Here is a 22,397-nt window from a genome sequence, read left to right on the forward strand (position 1 = left end):
TTAGATTCTTTTAAAGTCTTTTCATGATGGAGAAAGTTTGTCTATAATAGAGGACACAACTATAGTTTTATCTATGTTCATCTTATATTGCTTAAATTGATTAAGCATTCTTTCAATTTCATGCAATTGTTCAATAACCAAACATCCATCAATCATTTGATAATTATTAAAGTGATTGAAAAAAAATTTCTTACTTGTTGCATCTTTTGTCATGTACTTAGCCTCCAATTTGTCCCATAATTCTTTTGTAGTAGCCTCATTTTCACATATGTCAAATAGGCCATCAGTCAGACCATTTAAAATGTGATATTTGCACATAAAATCTACATTGTCTCATTTCTGCCTTTCTTTGGTTGCAGCAACAGATTCATTTTCACCTTCTTCTAGTCTAAGTGTTGTCAAGACATAAACAACCTTCAATGTTGATAGTAGAAAATGCATCTTCTTCTACCATCTTAGAAAGTTGCCACCATCAAACCGGTGCAATTTCACAAAGTCAAATGCCAATTCTTTTAGTATTCCACTTGCAGCAATCATTGTTGAAACGGAATACAACCTTAAGATTGTTAGATCATTGAATTAAAAAATACTGAAATGGTTTTAAGACATGTTACAGTGTCGCTATCCTTAAGGTTTTATTCACCCCTACTAATTATGTGTAAAAGGGTTATAAGCAATAAACCTTAAAGATATAATGAAGCCCTGTGATTGATTGCGTTTTGCATTGACGAAATCAATCCACTGAACATCCATCGATGTATGGCAAGATTACTTAGACTTCTATAAGATTTTCTGCAATAAAATAATATAAAAAATTTGGAGAATATTGAAAAGGAAGGAGAGATTGTTCTTTTGTTGTTTTGTATGTTTTTTGTTCGAGATGAAGGTTTTGTTTATAGGCAATAGTGATATTTTCCAACAGACACAATTGTGTTTGTTTCAAACAAACATTATCTGTTTCTGTTTGTTTCAAACAAACAATTGTGTTGGCTTTCCAACAGATATAATTATTTTTCAAACAAACATAACCGAATTATTTTTCAAACAAACTTAATCGTTTTGTCTATTTCCAATAATTACACTTATTTGTTGAAAATTTTTTTTAAATTATTTTAATTACCTACGTTTGCACATGTGCTAAGTGTAATTAATTAAATATTAAATTTAATTAATTTCAAGACCAACTAGGCCCAAATAGCCCGTCTATAGTCCATTGCCTACTAAAATCCAATTGTAATAGATTTATACTCATCTTTATTTAAATTTTTCTTTTTATTTTTCCAATGTTGGATTGTCCCACATTTATTATTGTTAAAGATGTTCAACAGTTTTAATATATTTATTAACATAATTTATATGAATAAAATTCAATGAATTGCAGTTAACTAAAACATATAAATAATAATTAAAAATATAATAAAAATAATATAGTAATTCATGTTGCTTATGCTTTTTTCTTAAAGGGGGACTTGAAGTCGAGATTCAGGTAAACTAATAGTAGGCTTTTCACTCTTGCAAAATAGACATTGAAAAGGTGTCATAGTTTTTCTTGTGTGAACCTTTCCAATGCTTAAAGTCAATGGTAAATGTGACAACTTTTCAAACAAAAAAAAAAAAGTTACGGTGACAAAATGAATTGAAACTCGGAAATCAACTCAAAAAAATCCAAAATCAAACTTAAGTTGATTAAGAAGTCAAAAATTCGAACTCTCAGATACTTAAATCCGAAATGATTTGAAATTTGAAACAATTCTTATTTGAAATGAATCGAATTTGAAAAGATTCGAACTTGAAAACAATCTTATTTAAAGTTGTAATAATTTGAATTTAATATTAAAAATATAAAATTTAATTGTGGTTTTATTTTAACTTAAATGCAAATAAAGAATGATTTGAACTCAAAACAATTTAAATCCAAAACAATCTAATCTTAGAACGTTCCAAATTTGGAGCAACTCAAATCTTAGTTGAACTTAAAAAAAGTCTAATTTGAAGTTTAAACAAGCTAAACTTGAAATCGATATGAACCTGCTTGAACTTGTTCTTTTGACACCTCTAATCAATGGGTACAAAGAGAAAAGTGAGAGTTTGTTTTTGTAAGAAGCAAGGAATAGAAGGTTAAGTATGCATTTAGTAAAAGTAAAGAAATGATACCCATATATAATCGAGGATGGAGGCCCCATAGTGAGGGAGCAACATGATGGAGGCCTGAGGACGTGCTCGTGTCGAGGAGAGGTGATTCAAGTAAAAAGGAATGTCTTTATATATTTGACCTCCAGTTGGGTCCGTATAGTGGTCGGAGGAAATCTCTTAAGGGCTGGGCTCATCTAAGCTAAGCTCCGTTCTTGAATGAGGACACATGCCGCCTTTTTAAAATGTAGAAAGAAATTAGGTATAACACGTATTTCAATAGGCCTAGACAATTAATCTATACTATATATAAAAGGAAGCCCCAAGAGAGCTTCAAGGTGTGACAACATTTCTGGCTTCTTTTATTAACGCGTGATTAGTTTACAAGGTATTTTGGGATTTGTTGGTGGGGTCAGTTGTATTTAGGGTTGTTGGCAGGTGACTTTTTTTCTTCAGCTTCAAAAGGGGTCTTTTGGGTATTATATCAATTGAATATCCAATTGAATGACAAATGTCCTTCAATTATTAGGTATGCACAAAAACAATGTTTTTCTTAATTGGAGAATTTTTTTTGTCAAAAATTGAAATAGAGAAAATAAAAAATTCAGTAAAAAATGACACAATCAATAGAAAAACTTCAAAATTTATAGAAAAATTACTAACAATGCAAGAATCTTACAAACACAGATATAGTGTGCATAAAGAATATAAATTACTGAAACAAATAGTAAGAAATGAATAGAAAAACAAGTATGTTGAAGCCCACGACAAAAGAAAGAAAATTAAAATTGAAAAGGAAGTAACCCTCTCAATTACCTTAAACACAATAGGATAAAAAGCAAAAAGCAATAGTCTTGCTTGTAGAAAAAAGGAAAACAAGATCCAAAATCTTAGGTCTAGATTTAAAGTCTATTTAGAGCGACAAATTAAGTTGAAATATCATTTCTTGAGTTTTTGGATCTTTTACTGGTAGTTTAACTGGGAAAAAAACTAATCCTAAGAAGAAGTAGAGAAAAATAGTTCTGAAAAAAAAGAAAAAAAAATCTCTAACAAAAACTAAATTAAACGTATAAAATCTAAAATTTTTTAATGTTTTACTAATATTTTGTGCTTGAAAAACGAAAGGAAAAGTGTGTTTTGAAAAATAATAAAGGCTGAAAAAAAAAAAAAACAAGAACTAGAAAATAAACCAAAGGAAAGTGTGATTTAAACAAAAGAAAAAAAAGCAAGAAATAGGAAATAATACTTTCGAGAAAAAAAATAGCAACAAATGGTAGAAAATAAACAATGAAGAGTTTGGTTTAGAAAGAGAAGAAAACGATGGTGGTTGATGTTTTAAAGAGAAGAAAGAAAGGAACAAATGGGCTTTCATTAGGGTTTTTCATCATAAATACTATAATACAAAGCGATGTCGTTTAGATTGAAAGGATAAACGGGCTTAGTATGTTTAATAGACATGCTAAAATTCAAAATAACACAATTTCAAATTTTAAAAAAAATTTGTACAATTTTACTATTTTTTGGATCATTATGTGCGGAAGAGTTTAAGGGGTGAGTGTGTTTTAGTTGGATTATATTGGTTTGGCCATTTTTAGGATCCAATAAATAAAAAAAAATGTTATGTGGACGTATAGTTATTGTTAAATTAAGAGAATGTTAGAATGGATACAATCAAAAATAAATTAAAACAATTTTTACATCTATATCCAAATTCAATCTATATATTTAACCAAAAGTTTATCATTAGTTTTTCTTCTTTTGTTCCAATTGCTGTTATAAAAGTTTTATACTTTATAATAAATTAAAATCATCTGATTTTTATATTTTAAAAAATAAAAATTACAATATTCACCGCATGATACAAAAAATGAACAATAAAAACCTAATCCCAAAATGTCATATTTTTCTTTTTTATTTTTAGATTTTGATATGATGATCTTATATTCTGAGCTGATAAAAAATTTATATAAAAAAAAATTAAAAGAGAATAGTTGACCCGGCATGGCGTGGGCCGAATTCGTTTACCATAGTCAGGCAGCCCCTGGAGGCGTTGAGCAAATCCGTAGTGGCCTAAGTAAAGAGTCAAGCTTTCCTGGAAACAAAAGTCATATTATATACCAACACTTTCCAGGGCTCGTATTACTTTGCAGTCTGCCATTTGGTTTGACATCTAATGCATGCATCTTCTTCCAGTATTAACAAGATTCCAGTTCCTCCCCTTAAATACACTTACAGTGAGAAGGAAAGAATTTATCTTAACCCCGAATTGGGTCATTTGAGGGAAATTGCTAAGAAACCACATGGATGATGTTCCCTTAATAATATCTCTTAACAAGTGCTGCAAAGCTGACGATGTGCCTAGTCATCCTGACAACAGCATCAAAGTGAATCTTGATTTTTTTTTGGTCATGCCTCGTAATGGAGACATAACACGATCTTATTGCTTTGAGATTATGCCTCAAGCGAATAAGAATATAATTTTTGATTTGAATATTTATATAGATCTCGACAATTTTAATTGTAGTAAACGTTGAGCTAGGTGTCACAAAACATTACTCACTAAATACATTTTAAAAGTTTCTGTTTTCTCAAATAAGATAATTCCAATTCCACCGTGCAAGATGAATTGATTTCTGTAAGAGTACGGAGACAACATCATTCCAAGACCACCATGGATACTGTTTATCGCCACACATTGTCCACTGGAAAAGCCGGAAAAGAGAGAGAATTATTGGTTAGTTTTGAGCAATGTGGCATGTCAGACTCGAAACAGGAACCTATGTACTCCTGTTCACAGTACTCGTTTGTTATGTACCAGCACAGAGTAGCATAATAATTTCAAAAACTTGGATCCCACTCTAAAACAAACATGCTTTGTATTCGACACAAAAAATGATGAAATAAAAAAAAAAATCTTTAAAGATAAAAGGAGAGAAAATTCCATGTTCATTGCAAGCTAGGATGACACATTAATTGAACAGGCATAATTTGCCCTGATAACATAAAAGAAGAACCGCAGTGTAACTTGGAAACAATATCCTCAACAGAAGAGAAGTGAGCACGTATGACCTGCACTTCCTTGTCCAGCAGTGATGTCAGATCCAATTTATTTATTTATTTATTTTATCAAACATTAATCAAACGTTGAACCTGCTGAAGTTTTGAGCCACAGAGTTAAAAAACCGGGGCCTTGTTTTGCTACAGGAATTTCATAATATTGGAATTGACTTAGCCCAATATTTCGCCTGCACCAACAGTAGTCAATAGCATGCAAGGAATGAAAATCACTCACCCACCTCACTCCGCAGTGCTGACTTGAAATCACGCCCACCAAAAACGAAAATAAAAAAGCAAAGAGAACAGACAAAACAAAAAGTAAGCCAACATTTTCAGATTAATCTCTGAGCTAAAAGCAGATAATAGATGCTAAACTCATGTTTCACCTCGCTTAATACATACCATCGATCATGTTGATTCCTTTCTTTCTTCTAGCCCTCTAGCTTCCGGGTACAATTCTGTAAACATTTATACCTATACCCTTAATTTTGACAAGATAAGTGATTGGTCTATTCGTATCACTTGCAACTAACAGTTTAAACCTTCACCCAGCGGATTAATGTTTCTTTTCCTCCGTTTGGAAGCTACTTCTTCTTCTATCAAAATTCTTCTCTGTCAGTTTCGTATTCAATTCTAGAATGGAGGCGAAGCCAGTGGGCTTATGAGAAGTTTTTTCCTATGTTACTTTCATTTGCAATATATCAACATAAAACCCAAGTACGGCAAAAGCATCTAATCCAAGGATGAGTGTTGAAGTGGCCCCAACGGACGGCCAGCTGACTCACACATGAGGCCTCCTGACCCAAACCGAATAACACCGTTCCCATCGCCAATGCTGACATATCCAACAAACAAAAATTCCTGTGTGTCAGCTCAAAATTGGCCAATTATGTTATCTTCAGCATACAGATTGGATATAAGAAAGGTTCAAACGCTTGAGATCGTCCCGTTTTTTATCTTCTTGAAGCCTCACGATTATATCCCCTTCAAATTCCAATATTTATTCATGAAAATTTCACTGTCGAGGTCCACATGGCAGGCGTAAAAGTCAGAATTACGTTTACATTTATTTGAGTATATTTTTTTATCATTCCGAGGACAGTGCCCTTTATACAACTCCCAAATTCCTGTTCCATTCTTATTATGCGTAAGAAACAGGGGGTGAAACAGAGCAGAGACAGAACAAGCACATTACTAAAGGAGGTAGCAGGCGAATCAATGAGGCTTTCAAATGCTACCCTTTGCTTGGTTTCTTATATTGTTTTCTCTCTTTTGCAGAAACCAACATTTGCCGCCAAAAAGGTAAGCATTTCAACCCCCTTTCTACCATTAATACAAAAGGAGATAAACAAGTATCTTTCTTTATGGTAGTTTAACTGGGTTATTACTAATTATTGAAAGGAAAAAAATCTGCATGTATGTTGATGTAGTCATATGTTGTATACTTGGGAGGGCACTCACATGGACTTGAATCAGCAACGGTTGATCTGGATGCTGTGAAGGAATCCCACTACGAGTTTCTTGGATCATTCTTGGGAAGGTAAATGAACTCTCTGATTTAGTGGATTCAGTCGACCCTTTCTCATCTGCCTTGTTTAACTTGTTGAATTTGTTTTAAGCAGTCGAGATTATGCTCGAGAAGCTATCTTTTACTCGTACACGAGGCACATCAATGGTTTCGCTGCGAATTTAGAGGATGAAGTAGCAGCTGAGATAGCAAGTGAGACTCTGTTTTCTCTCTCTCTCTGTTCATTTCCTCTGAATTTCTTCCAGAGCTGCTGGTTTCACTGTATCAACTGTACCCAATGTAGGGCATCCCAAAGTAGTTTCACTTTTCTTGAACAAAGGAAGAAACCTACACACAACGCGATCGTGGGAATTCCTAGGCTTGGAGCAGAAGGGTGTAGTCCCATCCAACTCAATCTGGAACAAGGCCAGATATGGTGAAGATACAATCATCGGAAACCTCGACACCGGTGAGTCACTTTCAGCTTCCCTTAACCTAACATTTCTTCCTTTTATGCTGGCTTTGGACAGCCAGTTAGGTGTATCTTTGAGTTAACTCCGTCCCCATAAAAGTCAACTCATCAGATTGGATCTAGCATATAATAAGTTTGAATTTGAATAATTGACCTTGAAAACATGAAGTAAGAAATGGTTTTGTTTTCAATAACGGGTAATTATGATAATGACATTAATGGCAATTTGGTTTAAACTAATCTGAAACGTAGTTTGACAAATTTTGATTTTGCCAACCTGTGTCCCTGGTGCATTGTCCCACCTTCATGCATGACCAAGGCTCATTGAGTTGATGGCCTTCCTAGACTTTTGTTAGCCTGAACCCGGTGCCATATTTTAGAAATATCTAATGTAGCTTTCTCATTTAACCACATGACACCTCCCCTCTCTCTCTCATTTGAGGATAGGATCGGGGAAGGATTGTAACATTACTTTCCATGCACCAATCATTGAATGAATTACTGGGTATATCACGATACAACTTTCTTATTCTTAACCTTACTTATTCTAAGAAAATCATGTAGCCATTAGTAAGATTAGAGAAAACAGAGGGGTTTCAATTTGAAGGGAATTACCGGCAAATGTAATGAAAACTTAAAAAAAAAAAAAAGAACTCTAGAAGGTGTTATGGGTTAAGCAAATCAAACTAAAGTGCATCATGTATTACACTTTTTGAGTTTGATTTTGTTGATTAATTATTAGGAATGGAGTTTAATGTTATTGACCCATTACACTTGACATTGCCGGTAATTCTACCTTCATTTTGCAAGCCACTCCCATAAGGTGACAGTGATAGGAGGAGCCACGGGGAAGCTGTGGTATTGAACTACCAACCTTTGAGGAAATTGATCTATTTATGGCGAAAATATGGCTAAGGATTGACAAGTGCAACAAAGATGTCCATATTTCCTTGTATTTTAGTATCAAAGTTTTGATTTTCTTAGGATAAACCATGCTGAATGGGATTGTGCTAGGTGTATGGCCGGAATCAAAAAGCTTCAGCGATGATGGGTATGGACCGATTCCATCAAAGTGGAAGGGAATTTGTCAAAATGACAAGGATGATGGATTTCACTGCAACAGGTCTGTTTTTTTCTTGCCCCACCTTCAACCCACGCCATTGTTACTTTTTTCAAAGATGATGTTGTAGATTTTGTCGTCTTACCTTGAAACTTAATGTCGACTATGCGATGGTAACTGCCACTTATTGCCTTCAAATTTATCCTCCTCTATTCATTAATTTGATGAGTGATTGATTGATAAATATAACCCAGCTAAACCCTTTCTTTTTTCGTTTTTTGGGGAAAACTATGCAAGGATTTGACTATATTGTTAATTGCAGGTTCAAATAGATGCTTTAAGTACACTAGTTAATTTGTTTTTTCTTTTTTTAACATTTCAATATTCATTATATAATGATCAACTGTAGTTCTGTTAATGTAATAAGTGTTTTAAAATAATGCATTTCCTAAGCCTGAATAATCTTAGGCCTTGTTGTCCAAATATCTAAATCATTGTTGTCAACCCACAAGGAATCTGTCTGCGCAGAGGTAACTTTTAGTAATGTAGAATATTCAGTTCCAATTTGATGGAGGACCAGTATCAGGAAAAAGCACATTCATTTGGAATTTCATGGTAAAGCTGAGGTACCACTTTATCTCAGAGTTAGTGAGTGAAAAAGATACTAGAACACAATTCACACTACACCTTAGTTCTTGCTAGAAAGAGTATCTGAACTTGAGAAAATTTAGAAAATGTGTTTATTGTAGTTCAATTGGTTACTCTTCCAGACACGAAAATAATGGTTTTGATACCTTTTTAGGCAAAGATAGAGATGAGTTTAAAGTTTAATTATCTAAGACATAAGATATCTAATTATCTAAGTTCTCTTACAATTTATCACAGTTGATGATGGCTTATCTACGTTCTCTTACTCTTTAACTTGCAATGAGGAGATTTTAATATAGTGAATCTCTTAGTGGCATTAATTAGCAGCAATTTTCGTTTGTTACTTATGTTTGAAAATTTCAAATAATGAGCTAGTTTGCATTAGCCTTCCATCCTAGGCACCACTTATAGAATATTTAAATCAGATACTCTTATGGTTAATACTATGTCACACTTCTTAGCCTAAAAACACGACAGCAAATTATTGTTTATGTTACCATCAAGAAATATCAGATCAGATATTATTAATATCATAGCCACTGGATTGCTTAACATATGGGTTCCATGTTCTTGGAGAATTCCACAACACTTTGAGACACACAAGAGTCAGTCAGCATATTAATTAGTTCCCCTACAATCTGCATTAATATGGTGCATTTTCCGAAGTTACTCCACACAACAGAGCTTCTGGCTGCTTGTTTGGCATGTGCGTGGGTGCACAAGGCGCACTTGCAACTTGCAAGTGCATAATATTATTCATACAAAAACACTTCTTTTCCATCTTTCTCTGATTCTGATATTCTCTCTGTCAAGTTCAGTTTTTTTGTACCCTTTTTCTTTTGGGTGGGAATGTTATTTTATCCAGCTACTGTCTTATTATGTGGTGTCTTTTCGATCCTGGAAAGGCTGCCGTCCCTTTTCCTGGACGTAGTTTTGGTTTGTAAAGACACTTGCTAAAACTGAAGTTTAAGTTTTTTGTTTATGAAGTATATATGTTCCTTCTATTATATCTGAATCCTGTTATTAGCGCCTAAAAATGCTGTGTTCATGTTAAAGGAAGTTGATTGGAGCAAGGTACTTCAACAAAGGCTATGCGTCTATTGTTGGCAAGCTCAACTCTTCCTTTGATACACCACGTGACAAAGAAGGTCATGGAACGCATACCTTATCAACTGCTGGGGGCAACTTGGTAGCCAAGGCAAGTGTTTTGGGCTTCGGCAAAGGAACAGCGAAAGGAGGATCACCGAGAGCCAGAGTAGCAGCATACAAGGTGTGCTGGCCTCCAGTTTCTGGAGATGAATGCTTTGATGCTGATATATTGGCAGCTTTTGATGTGGCCATTCATGATGGTGTTGATGTGCTGTCTGTGTCACTGGGAGGAGATCCCACACCCTTTTTCAATGACAGCGTTGCAATTGGGTCTTTTCATGCTATCAAGCATGGAATTGTCGTGGTCTGCTCAGCGGGTAATTCTGGTCCTGCTTATGGTACCGTCACCAACATTGCACCATGGCAGATCACGGTTGGAGCCAGCACCATGGATAGGGAGTTTCCTAGTATTGTCGTCCTCGGCAACAATATGCGATACAAGGTTACTTTGCCCTCCCTTCAAGTCCAGTTACTGAAAATGAGAAGGAAATAAGAAGAACAAAAAAATGGGGGAAATCGCTGCCAATGCTAAAAAAGGGTTTTGCAAAAAGAACTAAAGAAAAATTGAGGAATCATGATAAGTATTGTTGAACGTAAGTAAAAATGCAGCCTCCTGAACTAATAGAAGAATGACTAGCAACATAATCCTTCAATCGAAGACAAAATTAAACAGGGAAACAGAGAGAAAGTAAAATTATAACTAAAGATTCGTTGGTCAATGAAGTGTATAATCTTTTATCGCTTTGGCAAGAAATGCTCATATGTTGGCACCTGTATCCTTTCTGAAGGGACAAAGTCTATCAGCTAACGATTTGCCAGACAAGAAGTTCTTCCCACTTATAAGTGCAGCAGATGCTAAGGCGGCTAATGCATCAATTGAAAATGCGTAAGGATAAAACACTTCTCAATAACTTTGGTGTCACTTGTACCTACTGCTTTAACACTTCAGTCACTAATATATGCATCTCCACCCCACCATGTCTTCTGCATATACGTGCTAATCTGTAGACATCATGCAGATTGTTATGTCAGGCTGGTACCATTGATCCTGAGAAGGCAAGTGGAAAATTCTTGGTATGTCTTCGAGGGCAGAATGCAAGAGTGGACAAAGGTCAGCAAGCTGCTCTGGCTGGTGCTGTTGGCATGGTTCTTGCAAATAACATTCTCGCAGGGAATGAAATTATTGCTGATGCCCATGTCCTCCCTGCTTCACATATCAATTACACAGATGGTCTTGCTGTTTTCACTTACATTAATTCAACAAAGTACGTAACTAATCAATAAATGAGTCATTTTTACCAAGGATTTAATGAGCTTATACAATAATAATAGTAGTATTACAAGCACATTGACTATGTACGGATATCTTTAACAGGTATCCCACTGCTTATATCACGCCTGTAACCACACAAATTGGCACAAAGCCAGCCCCCTTCATGGCAGCATTTTCGTCAAAGGGACCCAACACCATCACACCCGAGATCCTCAAGGTACTTGCTACAAGTAGCTACAAATTTTTTCAATTCTTCAACTAATTTCTGTCAGATACTCAGTTCTTAGTGTTCCATATTCAGCCTGATATCACTGCACCAGGAGTGAGTGTAATAGCTGCCTATACAGAAGCACAAGGGCCAACAAATGAAGATTTTGATAAGCGCCGAGTTCAATTTAACTGTGTATCGGGCACTTCAATGTCATGTCCTCATGTTTCAGGCATTGTTGGTCTTCTTAAAACCCTTTATCCTGATTGGAGTCCTGCAGCAATCAAATCAGCAATTATGACTAGTGGTAAGAAACCTGTTCCTCAACCAAGAAACATTTCGTTTAAAGTTCTTGAAACATCTTTCAGAGTAAGATTGCAGGATAATCCCCAGTTTTGACCCCTATGTTGCAGCAACCACGTGGGACAACATGAAGGAGCCAATTCTAAATGCATCGAACATCAAGGCAGGACCATTTAGCTATGGAGCAGGACATATACAACCAAACCTTGCAATGGATCCTGGACTTGTTTATGACTTAGCAGCTACTGATTACCTAAACTTTCTATGCACTTTGGGGTACAATGAAACACTAATTTCAATGTTCTCACAGAACCCGTATAAATGCCCCAAGCCAATTAGTCTTGCCAACTTCAATTACCCTTCAATCGCAGTCCCTAACCTGGTTGGATCCATTACAGTGACTAGGACTGTTAAAAATGTTGGTTCACCAGGTACTTACAGAGCCCAAGTGCAGAGACCAACCGGAATTTCCGTCCAGGTTAAGCCAAAAAAATTGAAGTTCAAAAAGGTTGGTGAAGAGAAGACATTCAGTGTTACCCTGAACGTTATGAAAGCCCATCCGGTTAAGGAATATGTATTTGGGCAGCTGATATGGTCAGATCATGTACACCATGTGAGTAGTCCTATAGTAGTGAAGGCAGTCTAGAGGCTGACAAAAATTGCTTCAGCTATTTTAAAATTTTAATCATTGGATTAATCCTTTGATCCTACTTAGTTGCTTTGGCAATTATTCTTCAAGGCGATGCTGTTATATTTGACTAAGCAATAAATATTGGCAAAAAGAAAACCTATTAGATGAATGAGACCTTCCTCTCTCTCTCTCTCTCTCTATAATATTGATACTGGANGACTCCTCCTCTCTCTCTCTCTCTCTCTCTAATATTGATACTGGACTATTAACCAGAGTTTCTCTGCTGCAATAAAAATAGTTTTCTAGTAAATGTATCAACAATAACAGCTGCAACAAAACTAGTAAAGAGAGTTTATACACAGTGATTATTATATACGACAACTTGACAAGGAGAGGAAAATGCTACATATATAACTTACGTTACAACTTTAAATAAATTTACTAACATAGAAAGAACAAAAAAAAAAAGAAAGGCCAAGAAAGGAGCCCTCTTGCCCACAAAATAGTTAAAAAGAGAGGAAAAAGATAAGATGCATGAGAGTATGATTATCAGACTTCATTAATTCTCGAGCCAGGAGGAATCCCTACATGGTAGTTTCAGAACACCGATCCACATTTAGAACTAGTCCTCTTTGAAATTCTACATATGGATATGCCATGGGTTGATCCTCATCTTCTGCTTTCCACCTATCAAATTTTGGAGAAAACTTCCCAAGTTCAGTATCAAAATATACCACCTAAATTTAATTTGGAATTTACCCTCTTTAATTGAATTAATGAGCAGTTATGTTGATTTTAGTGGATTTATATGTAAGAAATCACCTGAAGTTTTGAACAAGGTGGTGGAGGAAGAATGCAACCTCAACCTTAGCTAGGTCAGATCCAGGGCAGCATCTTGACCCACCTCCAAAGGGTGTAAATTTCTTGCACATGGGATCCTGGCTCTGTATCACACATTGAAAATCATCTTTTATTAACATGTCATACACATTTTTTCTTTAAGCCACATATAGATTACAAATCATATGATCTATCACTTCATTTCAAGTCAAACCACAACACAAAGTTCAATTTGGAATCAGTTTCTGAGGGGTGAGATATGGATTATATATATATATATATATAATTCTAAATCCATTGTTTGGAATCTGGTTGGGGTTTGTTCCAAAAGGTAAAATTTAGAATTCCAAATGCTAGATTTATCCAAACAAAGAATTTCAATTTTCACATGGATTTTGAATTCAAGAATCTGAAGTCCACAATTTAAGTTTCTGAAATACAATAAAAGTATATATTAATTTATTTTGTTTTAGAAATTTATGAAACATTGATTTTGAAAAGCTGCCTAAATCAACAAATTTGAGCTTTTTAATATGCCAATATTCAATCGTTGTTGGCCAATCTAGAGGATCTGAACTTTAATCCACTGTAAGGTATGTTAGGTCTAGTGTACCCTTTTTCTCTGATGGCCAGAAGGTACAATGAAAAGGCTATTTCATAAACTAACAAATGGTTCATATCTCCCAACTTGAAGATGAAAATTGAAAAGTCATTACCTTGTCCTACAATACGTAAGGTCCCCCACCTTCAAATTTCAACAAAATAATGCTATAAAGAGATTAAATTTTCCAAGAGGGATGGCCCCAGATGCAGAACCAGAACTTCATGTCAACGAAGAAATAGAAAAACTATATTAAAATTAAATGATCGATTTTATTCTTTACAACATACCATTTTTTTTCTATATGGGGATTTTTATAATTGATCACTTCTACATTTGCACTAAAGATTTTTCAAAATGAACATGAAAATTCAAATTTAATAGAAACTTAAATAGAGGATAAATTTAGAGTGAAAGGGGGGACATGGCCCCCTTCAGCCATATAACTTAGATCAGGCCATGGACGCCCTATTTTAGGATTAATGTCCTAGGAAGATATTTGAGGTTAATGAGTAATTACCTCCCATCTCCATGGATGGAACTGGGGAGCATTTTCATGGAGAGATGGGTCTAAATGAACTGCAGTGAAAACAGGCAGGACCTTCCAGCCAGATGGAATTAGGTAACCTGATGAAAGCAGAAATTAATGCAAAGAAAATTGGGGTCATATTTCATACAGATAATAAAAGTATAAACTAGTGTCCAAAAGCTCATGCACTTTATGATTATATTGAAACATAATCAATCATATACATAGAGTCATTGCAGAACTAAGAATATTAATATTGAAAAAGGAAACCTCTAAATTTGACATCTTTGAGAGCCTTTCGGTGCACGAATTTGACAATGTTGCCGTATCTGAGAGCTTCATTGATGACCTACAAACAGGGAAAGAAAAATAAGGGAAGAAGCACGCATAGAGAAGAAAAGTTAGTAAAATCACATCATTATTGCAGACATGCTACGAAAAGGTGAATAAGGAGAATAGTTTTTTTTTTTTTTTGATGGGGTATCAGAAAAAAAGTTGTGTTAAAAAAGTAATGAAAAGAAAATAGTACTGGGAAAAAGAGAATTTTCTCTTACAATTTGGGTAAACTCCATTTTCTTATAATCTTCCCAATCCAAATGATCATCGTTCTGCTTCCTGCTCCTTATGTTCTGATGTTCTTGCTACATAGTAGTATATCAAGAGATCAGGTTTACAGATTAATTAATATAAGTCTACCGTGTTACGATTGCTGAAATGTAGGGCATATTGGAAAGTCTGGTTACCTTTAACTGTTGTAATGCAGTCGGTGAGTGGGTTAGAAAATGAACCACCATGGACACTAAAAGGGAAGTAGTTTCATAGCCACCCAATAGAGAATCCAAAACAAAACTCACTTTTTCATCTTCAGATAAGGCATCAATAGATAGAAGGATTTCAAGGAAATCACTCCTTTTCTTAGAATTCTCAGGATTTCTTCTTCTTTCCTCTATAATTGCTTTGACAGAAGAAGATATTCTGCTTCTAGCCTGTAAAGATAGTCAAAGTAAAGGTGATCACATGCTTTCTTGTTGCAACAAAAGAAAAGGAAGCTACTCTAAAATGATTAAACCGCAATAATTATTATTGTGCATTAATAAACAAAGCTATCAAAAACACTTGTTCTTTTTCTTTTTTATTTTTTTGTGAGCATATATAGTTAAGAGAACAAGATCAAGCTTTCGAGTACCTGAACAGCTCTTGCATATGGGGTTCCAGGAATATAGAGTGGGAGAGAGATAAGTCCTCTCATAAAGGTGAGAAAATCTTCTAGAATTTTTGATGTCTCTGGCTCCTGTGGCGTCAACCCTAGCACCTGCTTTACTATTACATTGAATGTGAACTGTGGAACCAAAAGTTGGCAAAGAGAAAAAGGAACTTTACATTAGAATATGATTGAATTCTTTAACAATAGTAGTGTATTTTTTAATCAGTAGTGACGAGTTTGAGTAAAGGTAATCAATTAATCTTCGTTTGAAAGAATGTCTTTCTTTTGATTAAAATTTAGTAATACCTTTCTAGCCTCTTCACAGAAGATAACTTTTGGTTTATCTTTCCATGAGTCCAGTATCTGAATGGCTATGCTTTCAATGTCATTGAGAAACTCAGGCTTTGATTTGGAAATGCTGACCAGAGAGAGGGCTACATTTCTGAGCCTCTTGTGAGTGTCACCTACTGCCACCAGCATGGAAACCTTACCAAGAATGCCATGGATAGGCTTTGGATAACTGCACTCGAACAGCTTGCCTTCGTTTTGAAGTATGAAATAGTTCAGCTCTGGGTCACAAGAAACCACTGTGGGGGAGAAGAACAAATGGGATCTGAACACTTTCCCATATCTGAAATTTCATAGCAATTCTCTTTTACATTAGTTGACCACATATATAATTATTATTATTATTACTAATTCTTCTTCTCTTTCTAGCTCTTTTTTTTTTTGGGGGGGGGGTGGTGTTGAGTGATACTCATCCCCAGATAACTGACAAATAACAAATAAATAAATAGATATGCTTACAGGAAACTGACTGATCATCACAGCTGGTGGAGTGAAATCAACATCAAGAAATACAAAGCATATATCTTAATATACTAAATAACTTACCTAGAACAATGGTCTTGAAGAAATGCCCCCACAGAATTGGATGAGTGAGGCTTTAAGAAACTATATGTTTCACCAAGTAAAGGCCACCCAAAAGTTCCCTTGGGGACAAGGCCACCCTTGAAGAGCAAGGGCAAGAAGTGGTTCAAGACAAGACCTAACAGAAAACCAACAACTCCTCCAACCAAAACCACAAGCCAAAAACCTTCAGCCATGGACAAAAGGCTATGTTCTCAAATTTGGATCTCTCAAAGATTATGGATAGAAAAGAAAAATAAAAAACAAAGGACAAAGGTCCTTCAACAATAGAGATTTTCGTGGAACCAAATGTTCAGCCTACAATTCCTATATATAGAGAGAGAGGAGAGGGTGATGCCCTCGTGCCTTGCAGAACTACTAGTATATATTTAATTAACAGTAGAGTAAAAGCAAACAGGCTTTTCCACAGATTGTTACTGTCGGTGAATTTACTTTTTCAGAGGTAAGGCTTATGAAATGGAATCCTTCTATCTAGTCTCGATCTAGACCCTCTAGAACTATTCCTAGGGGTTCAGAAAAGAAGAGATGAATATTCATTTACTTGTTTCTTTTAATAAATTGGAAAAAGGTTTGATTTAGAAAATATTCCTTACCCGAAAAAGAAAAGAACCAAGTTCAGAGTTCTTCGAATTTGGCTCATTTCTGATTCATATAATCACATGCATTTGATTGTCATGGAGTTTTTAAGCAAAACAATATTCAACCTCGTCTCTAGACTACTAGTAATACTTCACTCTACTTCATAAGCTTGACCCAGCGGTTCATTCTAAATGTTTTTAATTAAATACATTAGAATGTATAATACTTTTTTTGTATAAAATATTCTCATTAAATAAAAAATACACAATGAAGAGCTACATTTTCTTCTTTCATGAAGATTAAATGTTCATTTTAGAATTAAAACGTTTGTTAAATTCTTTATCTTGAGATTCAATCTTTACGATCCAATTTTTTAGATTTTATCAATTTCAAAAAATAAAATAAAAGTACGAAAATTAGCCAATACAATTAGTGCAATTAACCGTTGCTTCGTGAAGGTAATTTTTAATAAATATAAACTTGAATTATTTAATTTTATTAGTATTAATTTATTAAATTTTAAAATTAAAAAGATTGCATCTTAATTAAAAAAATAATAGATTGAAAGTTAAAATGAAAAATTTTGGTAAAAATTAGATCCTAAAATGAGCATTTAACTCTCCATGATTATATATATACTCCTTTCTCAAAATTTGAATAGAAATTTTCTAAATTGAAAAGCTTAAAATGTTCTGATTATTAAGGTGTTGGATGGAAAACATTTTGTCTTAAGCGATTAATTTTATATATTGTTACATTTTAACTATAACGATGAACGTCTGTATTTAATATTTCAATTTGAAAGTATCTGAGTTCAAATATCTTGAAATGAATAAAGTAGGATAATAGGAAAGAAGAAGATCCCCTATTATAAATCATAATCATATATTAAAAAAAAACAATAATGACAAATAATCATTGAGTGAATCTCAAGTTTGGTGATCAATTGTCTCAGTACATTGATCAAGTTCAAATCAAACTTCACGAAATGAAGTTTTGAATTAGGATAGAACTTATATAATTTTTTTAACTCAATTTTGTAAAGTTCTCTATTCAAAATGATAAAATAAAATTAATTTTAAAAATCAAAAGTAATAAATTGATAATATGTAAAAAAATCAATTTTATTAAAAATGTCAAACAATATCATAATTTAATCTTACTAAAACTACCTTTATTAAAAAGTATGAAAACTTATTCAAAAATTTTCAAATTTTGTACACTTAATCTATATATTAATGATCTTTCGATCCTCAATTTGGATTTCAATTTTTATTTTTATTTAATCACTTTTAATAGGAATCTCATGAACTTAACCTAAGAAACTATTTATAAATATTCTTGCCTTTCAAATCAAGCCAAGTTTCTAATGATTATTAGTATCCGGTACCAAAAAAGATGACTTATTGTGTCGGCTAGACTTAATTCCATAACACCCTTAATTAGAGTTATAATTAATCCTTTCATCTAGATATATAAGATCTATAAGGTGAAATTCATTCATTTTAGTTTACAAGCAAGACTAAGTCAACAACATGTAAAAAAAGTAATTGAAAATAATATCTATACAAAATTTAACCAATGGTAAATTGTACTGTAATTTATGGTTGAATCACTCATTTGAATAAAATAGTAAATCTTGTTAATATTTTTGAAATTATATATATATATATATAATCGTTTATAATTAAGAACTTTAAGAATGTCACCAAAAGAGTTTGCACCTAAATCTTCATTAATTTACAATAGAAAATTAATTAACGTAAAAAAATTGAAAAACATCAAACCATATATAATTAATAGACTTTATTTTACAGGTAATATTTATATAAAAATCAATTAATATGAACGAATAAACTAGCTTATACAAGTTAAGGTGTCATAGTTATATATCTATTATCTGAACTTCATTTCATCATGTTTAGCAGTTGAGCAAGCTGAACCCGTCAGGTAACAATGTCATGTGAAGGTAACGACATATCAAAACCAAGAATATTTGCAAATTTGGTTGTGGTCACTGACTTCCTGAGCTTATGGCCGCTGGATCATTATCCATTATATATCGCAGACGGGAAATAAATAAATGAAAAGAAAAAAACTTGAACTTGAATATATTGACTTAATTAATTTAACTAAGATTGACCCACCCACTGCTTGCACATGGACACCGCATGCAACTGCACTTTTCGTTCTGCTATCTTCTTTTTTAATTATGAGGGGATTAAAGTGTCCTGCTCCCTATTAAGGTGCTGATGAGAATTGGTCAACATTTATTTCAGAAAAAAAAAATCTTTACTTAAGATAAAAAAAAAAGATATATGCTATATATTAATTAATCTGACTTGTATTTAAGTCAAATGCCATCTGCTACTTCATAGTTTCGATAGATTTTAATCTGTTATTAAATTGGAAAAATGAATTGGAACTTATAGAATTTTTGTTTTATATAATTTGTTACTAGCCATACAAAAGATATCGTTCACGTTTTATTTTTACTTTTTTAGATTTTCTTACAATAAAATATATTACGACTCAAGTCTAAAATTAAAAACTTTTTCTAAACCTTCCCCTATCAAATTGTGTATGAGTTACGACTTAATTTAGAGTACGTTGCAGGAGTTGTTTAAGATTAAACATTGCACTTAGATTTATTTTGATTTGAAACTTGAATCTTAACTTGCCTTGTTTTATATATATATTTAGAAACTTTTATCACTTCATTGACATACATCTTAGTTTAAATACTTGAATTTGATATGACTAAAAAATCTCGTGGCATACGCTTTATATGTGTATGACCAAAAAACTAAAAATTTTCTATAATTGATCAATTTTGCTTTATGAAAGGATTTCTAACACTGATAGAAAATAAGTTATGACTGTTTACTTAAAAATAAAGATAGAAAAATAGGAATGCAATTGCCAATTGTATACATTTTATTTTATTAAAAAAAATTAAACAACGTCAATGAAATCTTGACGGATCCAAAAATTTTTCTGAATAATCTTATAACCAAAATAATAAGAAAGAAATTAAATTATATCAGGTAATTTTTTGGAGAGGGAGAGTAGTTTAAGTTTTGATTTTTTTTAATAAAATCTTAAATTATAAAAAAAAATATTTATCTTTTCATGTAGTATTTAATTATTAATATATAAATTCTTTTAATGACTTGAAGTTTTTGACTCACTCCTTACAAAATTACAAAAAACAATTAGTGGGTTAATTAGTATCATTAACTACATAAAACTCTAGCTTAAGTAATATATCAAATAAAAATTTTTGACACTTCAATAAATGAATGGTGTCATGTAACATCACTCCTTTCAATGTAGGTCTGCCAATGCATTCATATGCATGTTGTGTTTTTAGTTCAAGCAATTAAAAAATTAAAACATTTTTCATTCCGGTTGTACTTTTGCTTTTAAAGAGCCGCCTAAATAGGTTAAATTTTGATATTTCAATTTGAAAATCTTGAATTCAAATTTTAAAATGAAAAGAAGATTTTTTTTATATATAAATAGGTTAAACTTTGATATTTTAATTTGAAAATCTCGTTTTTTTTTTGTACTTGGGGGAAGGGGGATTCAAACCCTACTCTTTACGTAAGAGAATCATACATTAACCAACGAGTCAAATGCTCGAATGCAAAAAGCGATTTTTTTTATTAATAATGTTTTTATCTAATTTTGAAACCTTTTATATTTAATAATTCATAATTAAATCATGAATATATTAATTCCGATAATGTATTCAGATACATGTTGTGTTTTTAGTTCAAGTAATCAAACAATTAAAACATTTTTCATTCCCATTGGACTTTTGCTTTTAAAGAGCCGCCTAAATAGTTTAAGTTTTGAGATTTTAACTTGAAAATTTCAAATTCAAATTTTAAGATGAAAAGGAAATATTGTTTATGAAAAATGCTTTTTATATAATTTTAAAACCTTTTATATTTAATAAGTTATACTTAAATCGTGAATTTATTAATTTCGATAACTAAATTCTGGAAGAAGGCGTATCTATATTCGATTGGTCATACCAACAATAAAATGACAAAGTTCTTGTCTAAATCTCGAGTACCTTTATCATAATTAAATCTCACGTGAGATGTACTAGTATATGTTTTGAGAAAATTGACAAGAAAGGCAGATTCATTGCATAGACTAAGGTACAGAATGAAACAGAGACGTCAACAATTTAATTCATGTCTAAAGGAGGGTATGTATTTTCTCCATCTCATTGTCCACGCCAAAGGTTTCCCAATTTGCAACGCAATTAGCAGGTGATGATATTCATAGTCATTCCCTCCACGAGGAACATTCATGTCGTATTTACCTGGCACATCAACGAACGTTTTTGCCCCAAGTTTTTCATGTTAAGGGTTAAGTGTTAATTACTTCCATCATTCCATTACATTTGTCTTTTATTGAATTTTTTGGTCAAATAAATTTAATGTTGATAATTGTTTTTAACAAAATCATAAAATTATAAAATTTTTAAAAATAAGATTTGCAAATTTTGAATTTCAAACTTTTCAAAACATTTTTTATTTTTAATTTTATATAATATTTTAAAAAATTTTAATCAAAATTAAATTCATTTGATCAAAAAAGTTAAACAAAAATAAACAAATTTAGACACATAATAATTTTCTTCTAATAATTGTTTGAACCCATTCTTTTGAATTGTCTTTCTTCATATGTGATTGCCAGTCATTGAAGATATGTAGAACAAAACTTAAGTATTGAGAATGATAGTTTGAGGTTGAGAAGAAGTTGGGTTTAGGAAAAATTCTAAACTGAAGGCCGGGTTGGTGCATACACAAAACGTTACTCCACTCCATTACCATACCTAGATCCTAACTACGTACAATATATAGCCCTGATTAGGGTTTAATGTTCAAATTAATATAAGTTAATTTCAAGCAACTAAATCGATGAAGAACACACACAAATATAACTAATTACAAACCTAACTTCTTTCCTAATTTAGGTGTTGTTTTCTACCACTTTGGTTTCACATTACATTTATGATATGATTGGAAAAACAAGAAAAACTAGAAAATAAAGTTTCAATAGTTCTTTCTTGTATATTTTATTACTTACATTTGAAAGCCCCAAAATTTTGGAAAAAGAGAAAAAGCCATATGATGGGTCCTAATTAATGTTTTCAAATATTTTGTGAGTACTTTGGTGATAATACTATACAAGCAGGTTCCTTAAATCTTAAACCCTAAATACGAAAACAGTAGGCCAAGGAGAACCCTTTGCTT

General features: G+C 32.7%; 2 protein-coding genes across 4 annotated transcripts; one reads left to right on the forward strand and one right to left on the reverse strand.

Moving 5' to 3' along the window:
* LOC18612530 (subtilisin-like protease SBT5.3) lies at nucleotides 6,226–12,610 on the forward strand. 3 transcript variants are annotated; one of them, XM_018127098.1, is made up of 12 exons: nucleotides 6,226–6,390; nucleotides 6,466–6,489; nucleotides 6,618–6,727; nucleotides 6,810–6,907; nucleotides 6,999–7,163; nucleotides 8,181–8,289; nucleotides 9,931–10,465; nucleotides 10,812–10,909; nucleotides 11,043–11,288; nucleotides 11,399–11,513; nucleotides 11,598–11,811; nucleotides 11,918–12,610. In XM_018127098.1, the coding sequence occupies exons 1-12, from the start codon at nucleotides 6,331–6,333 to the stop codon at nucleotides 12,451–12,453; spliced, it is 2,310 nt and encodes a 769-aa protein (XP_017982587.1). In that variant the 5' UTR covers nucleotides 6,226–6,330; the 3' UTR covers nucleotides 12,454–12,610. The 3 variants fall into 3 exon arrangements, with proteins under 3 accessions (XP_017982587.1, XP_017982584.1, XP_017982592.1); XM_018127095.1 differs by having other exon boundaries at nucleotides 6,226–6,489; XM_018127103.1 differs by lacking the exons at nucleotides 6,226–6,390; nucleotides 6,466–6,489; nucleotides 6,618–6,727; nucleotides 6,810–6,907 and having other exon boundaries at nucleotides 7,090–7,163; nucleotides 7,977–8,289.
* On the reverse strand, nucleotides 12,721–16,837 carry LOC18612531 (cytochrome P450 724B1). Its single transcript, XM_007049381.2, has 9 exons — nucleotides 16,507–16,837; nucleotides 15,919–16,243; nucleotides 15,595–15,747; nucleotides 15,152–15,394; nucleotides 14,963–15,049; nucleotides 14,679–14,757; nucleotides 14,400–14,506; nucleotides 13,261–13,382; nucleotides 12,721–13,125 (listed from the first exon to the last, which is right to left on the reverse strand). Exons 1-9 carry the CDS (start codon nucleotides 16,716–16,718, stop codon nucleotides 13,023–13,025), a joined length of 1,431 nt encoding a protein of 476 aa, XP_007049443.2. The 5' UTR covers nucleotides 16,719–16,837; the 3' UTR covers nucleotides 12,721–13,022.

Source organism: Theobroma cacao, chromosome 1 (assembly GCF_000208745.1).
Source record: "Theobroma cacao cultivar B97-61/B2 chromosome 1, Criollo_cocoa_genome_V2, whole genome shotgun sequence".
Taxonomy (NCBI): domain Eukaryota; kingdom Viridiplantae; phylum Streptophyta; class Magnoliopsida; order Malvales; family Malvaceae; genus Theobroma; species Theobroma cacao.

What these genes read in the sequence shown, in the direction of transcription:
- LOC18612530 (XM_018127095.1), top strand. Translation starts at nt 6,331, where the DNA reads ATGCGTAAGAAACAGGGGGTGAAACAGAGCAGAGACAGAACAAGCACA. An exon ending in CAACATTTGCCGCCAAAAAG is followed by an intron (nt 6,490 to 6,617) that starts GTAAGCATTTCA and finishes ATGTTGATGTAG; the next exon opens with TCATATGTTGTATACTTGGG. An exon ending in AGTAGCAGCTGAGATAGCAA is followed by an intron (nt 6,908 to 6,998) that starts GTGAGACTCTGT and finishes TACCCAATGTAG; the next exon opens with GGCATCCCAAAGTAGTTTCA.
- LOC18612531 (XM_007049381.2), bottom strand. Translation starts at nt 16,718, where the DNA reads ATGGCTGAAGGTTTTTGGCTTGTGGTTTTGGTTGGAGGAGTTGTTGGT. An exon ending in CTTCAAGACCATTGTTCTAG is followed by an intron (nt 16,244 to 16,506) that starts GTAAGTTATTTA and finishes ATGAAATTTCAG; the next exon opens with ATATGGGAAAGTGTTCAGAT. An exon ending in CAAAGATGTCAAATTTAGAG is followed by an intron (nt 14,507 to 14,678) that starts GTTTCCTTTTTC and finishes TGCTTTCATCAG; the next exon opens with GTTACCTAATTCCATCTGGC.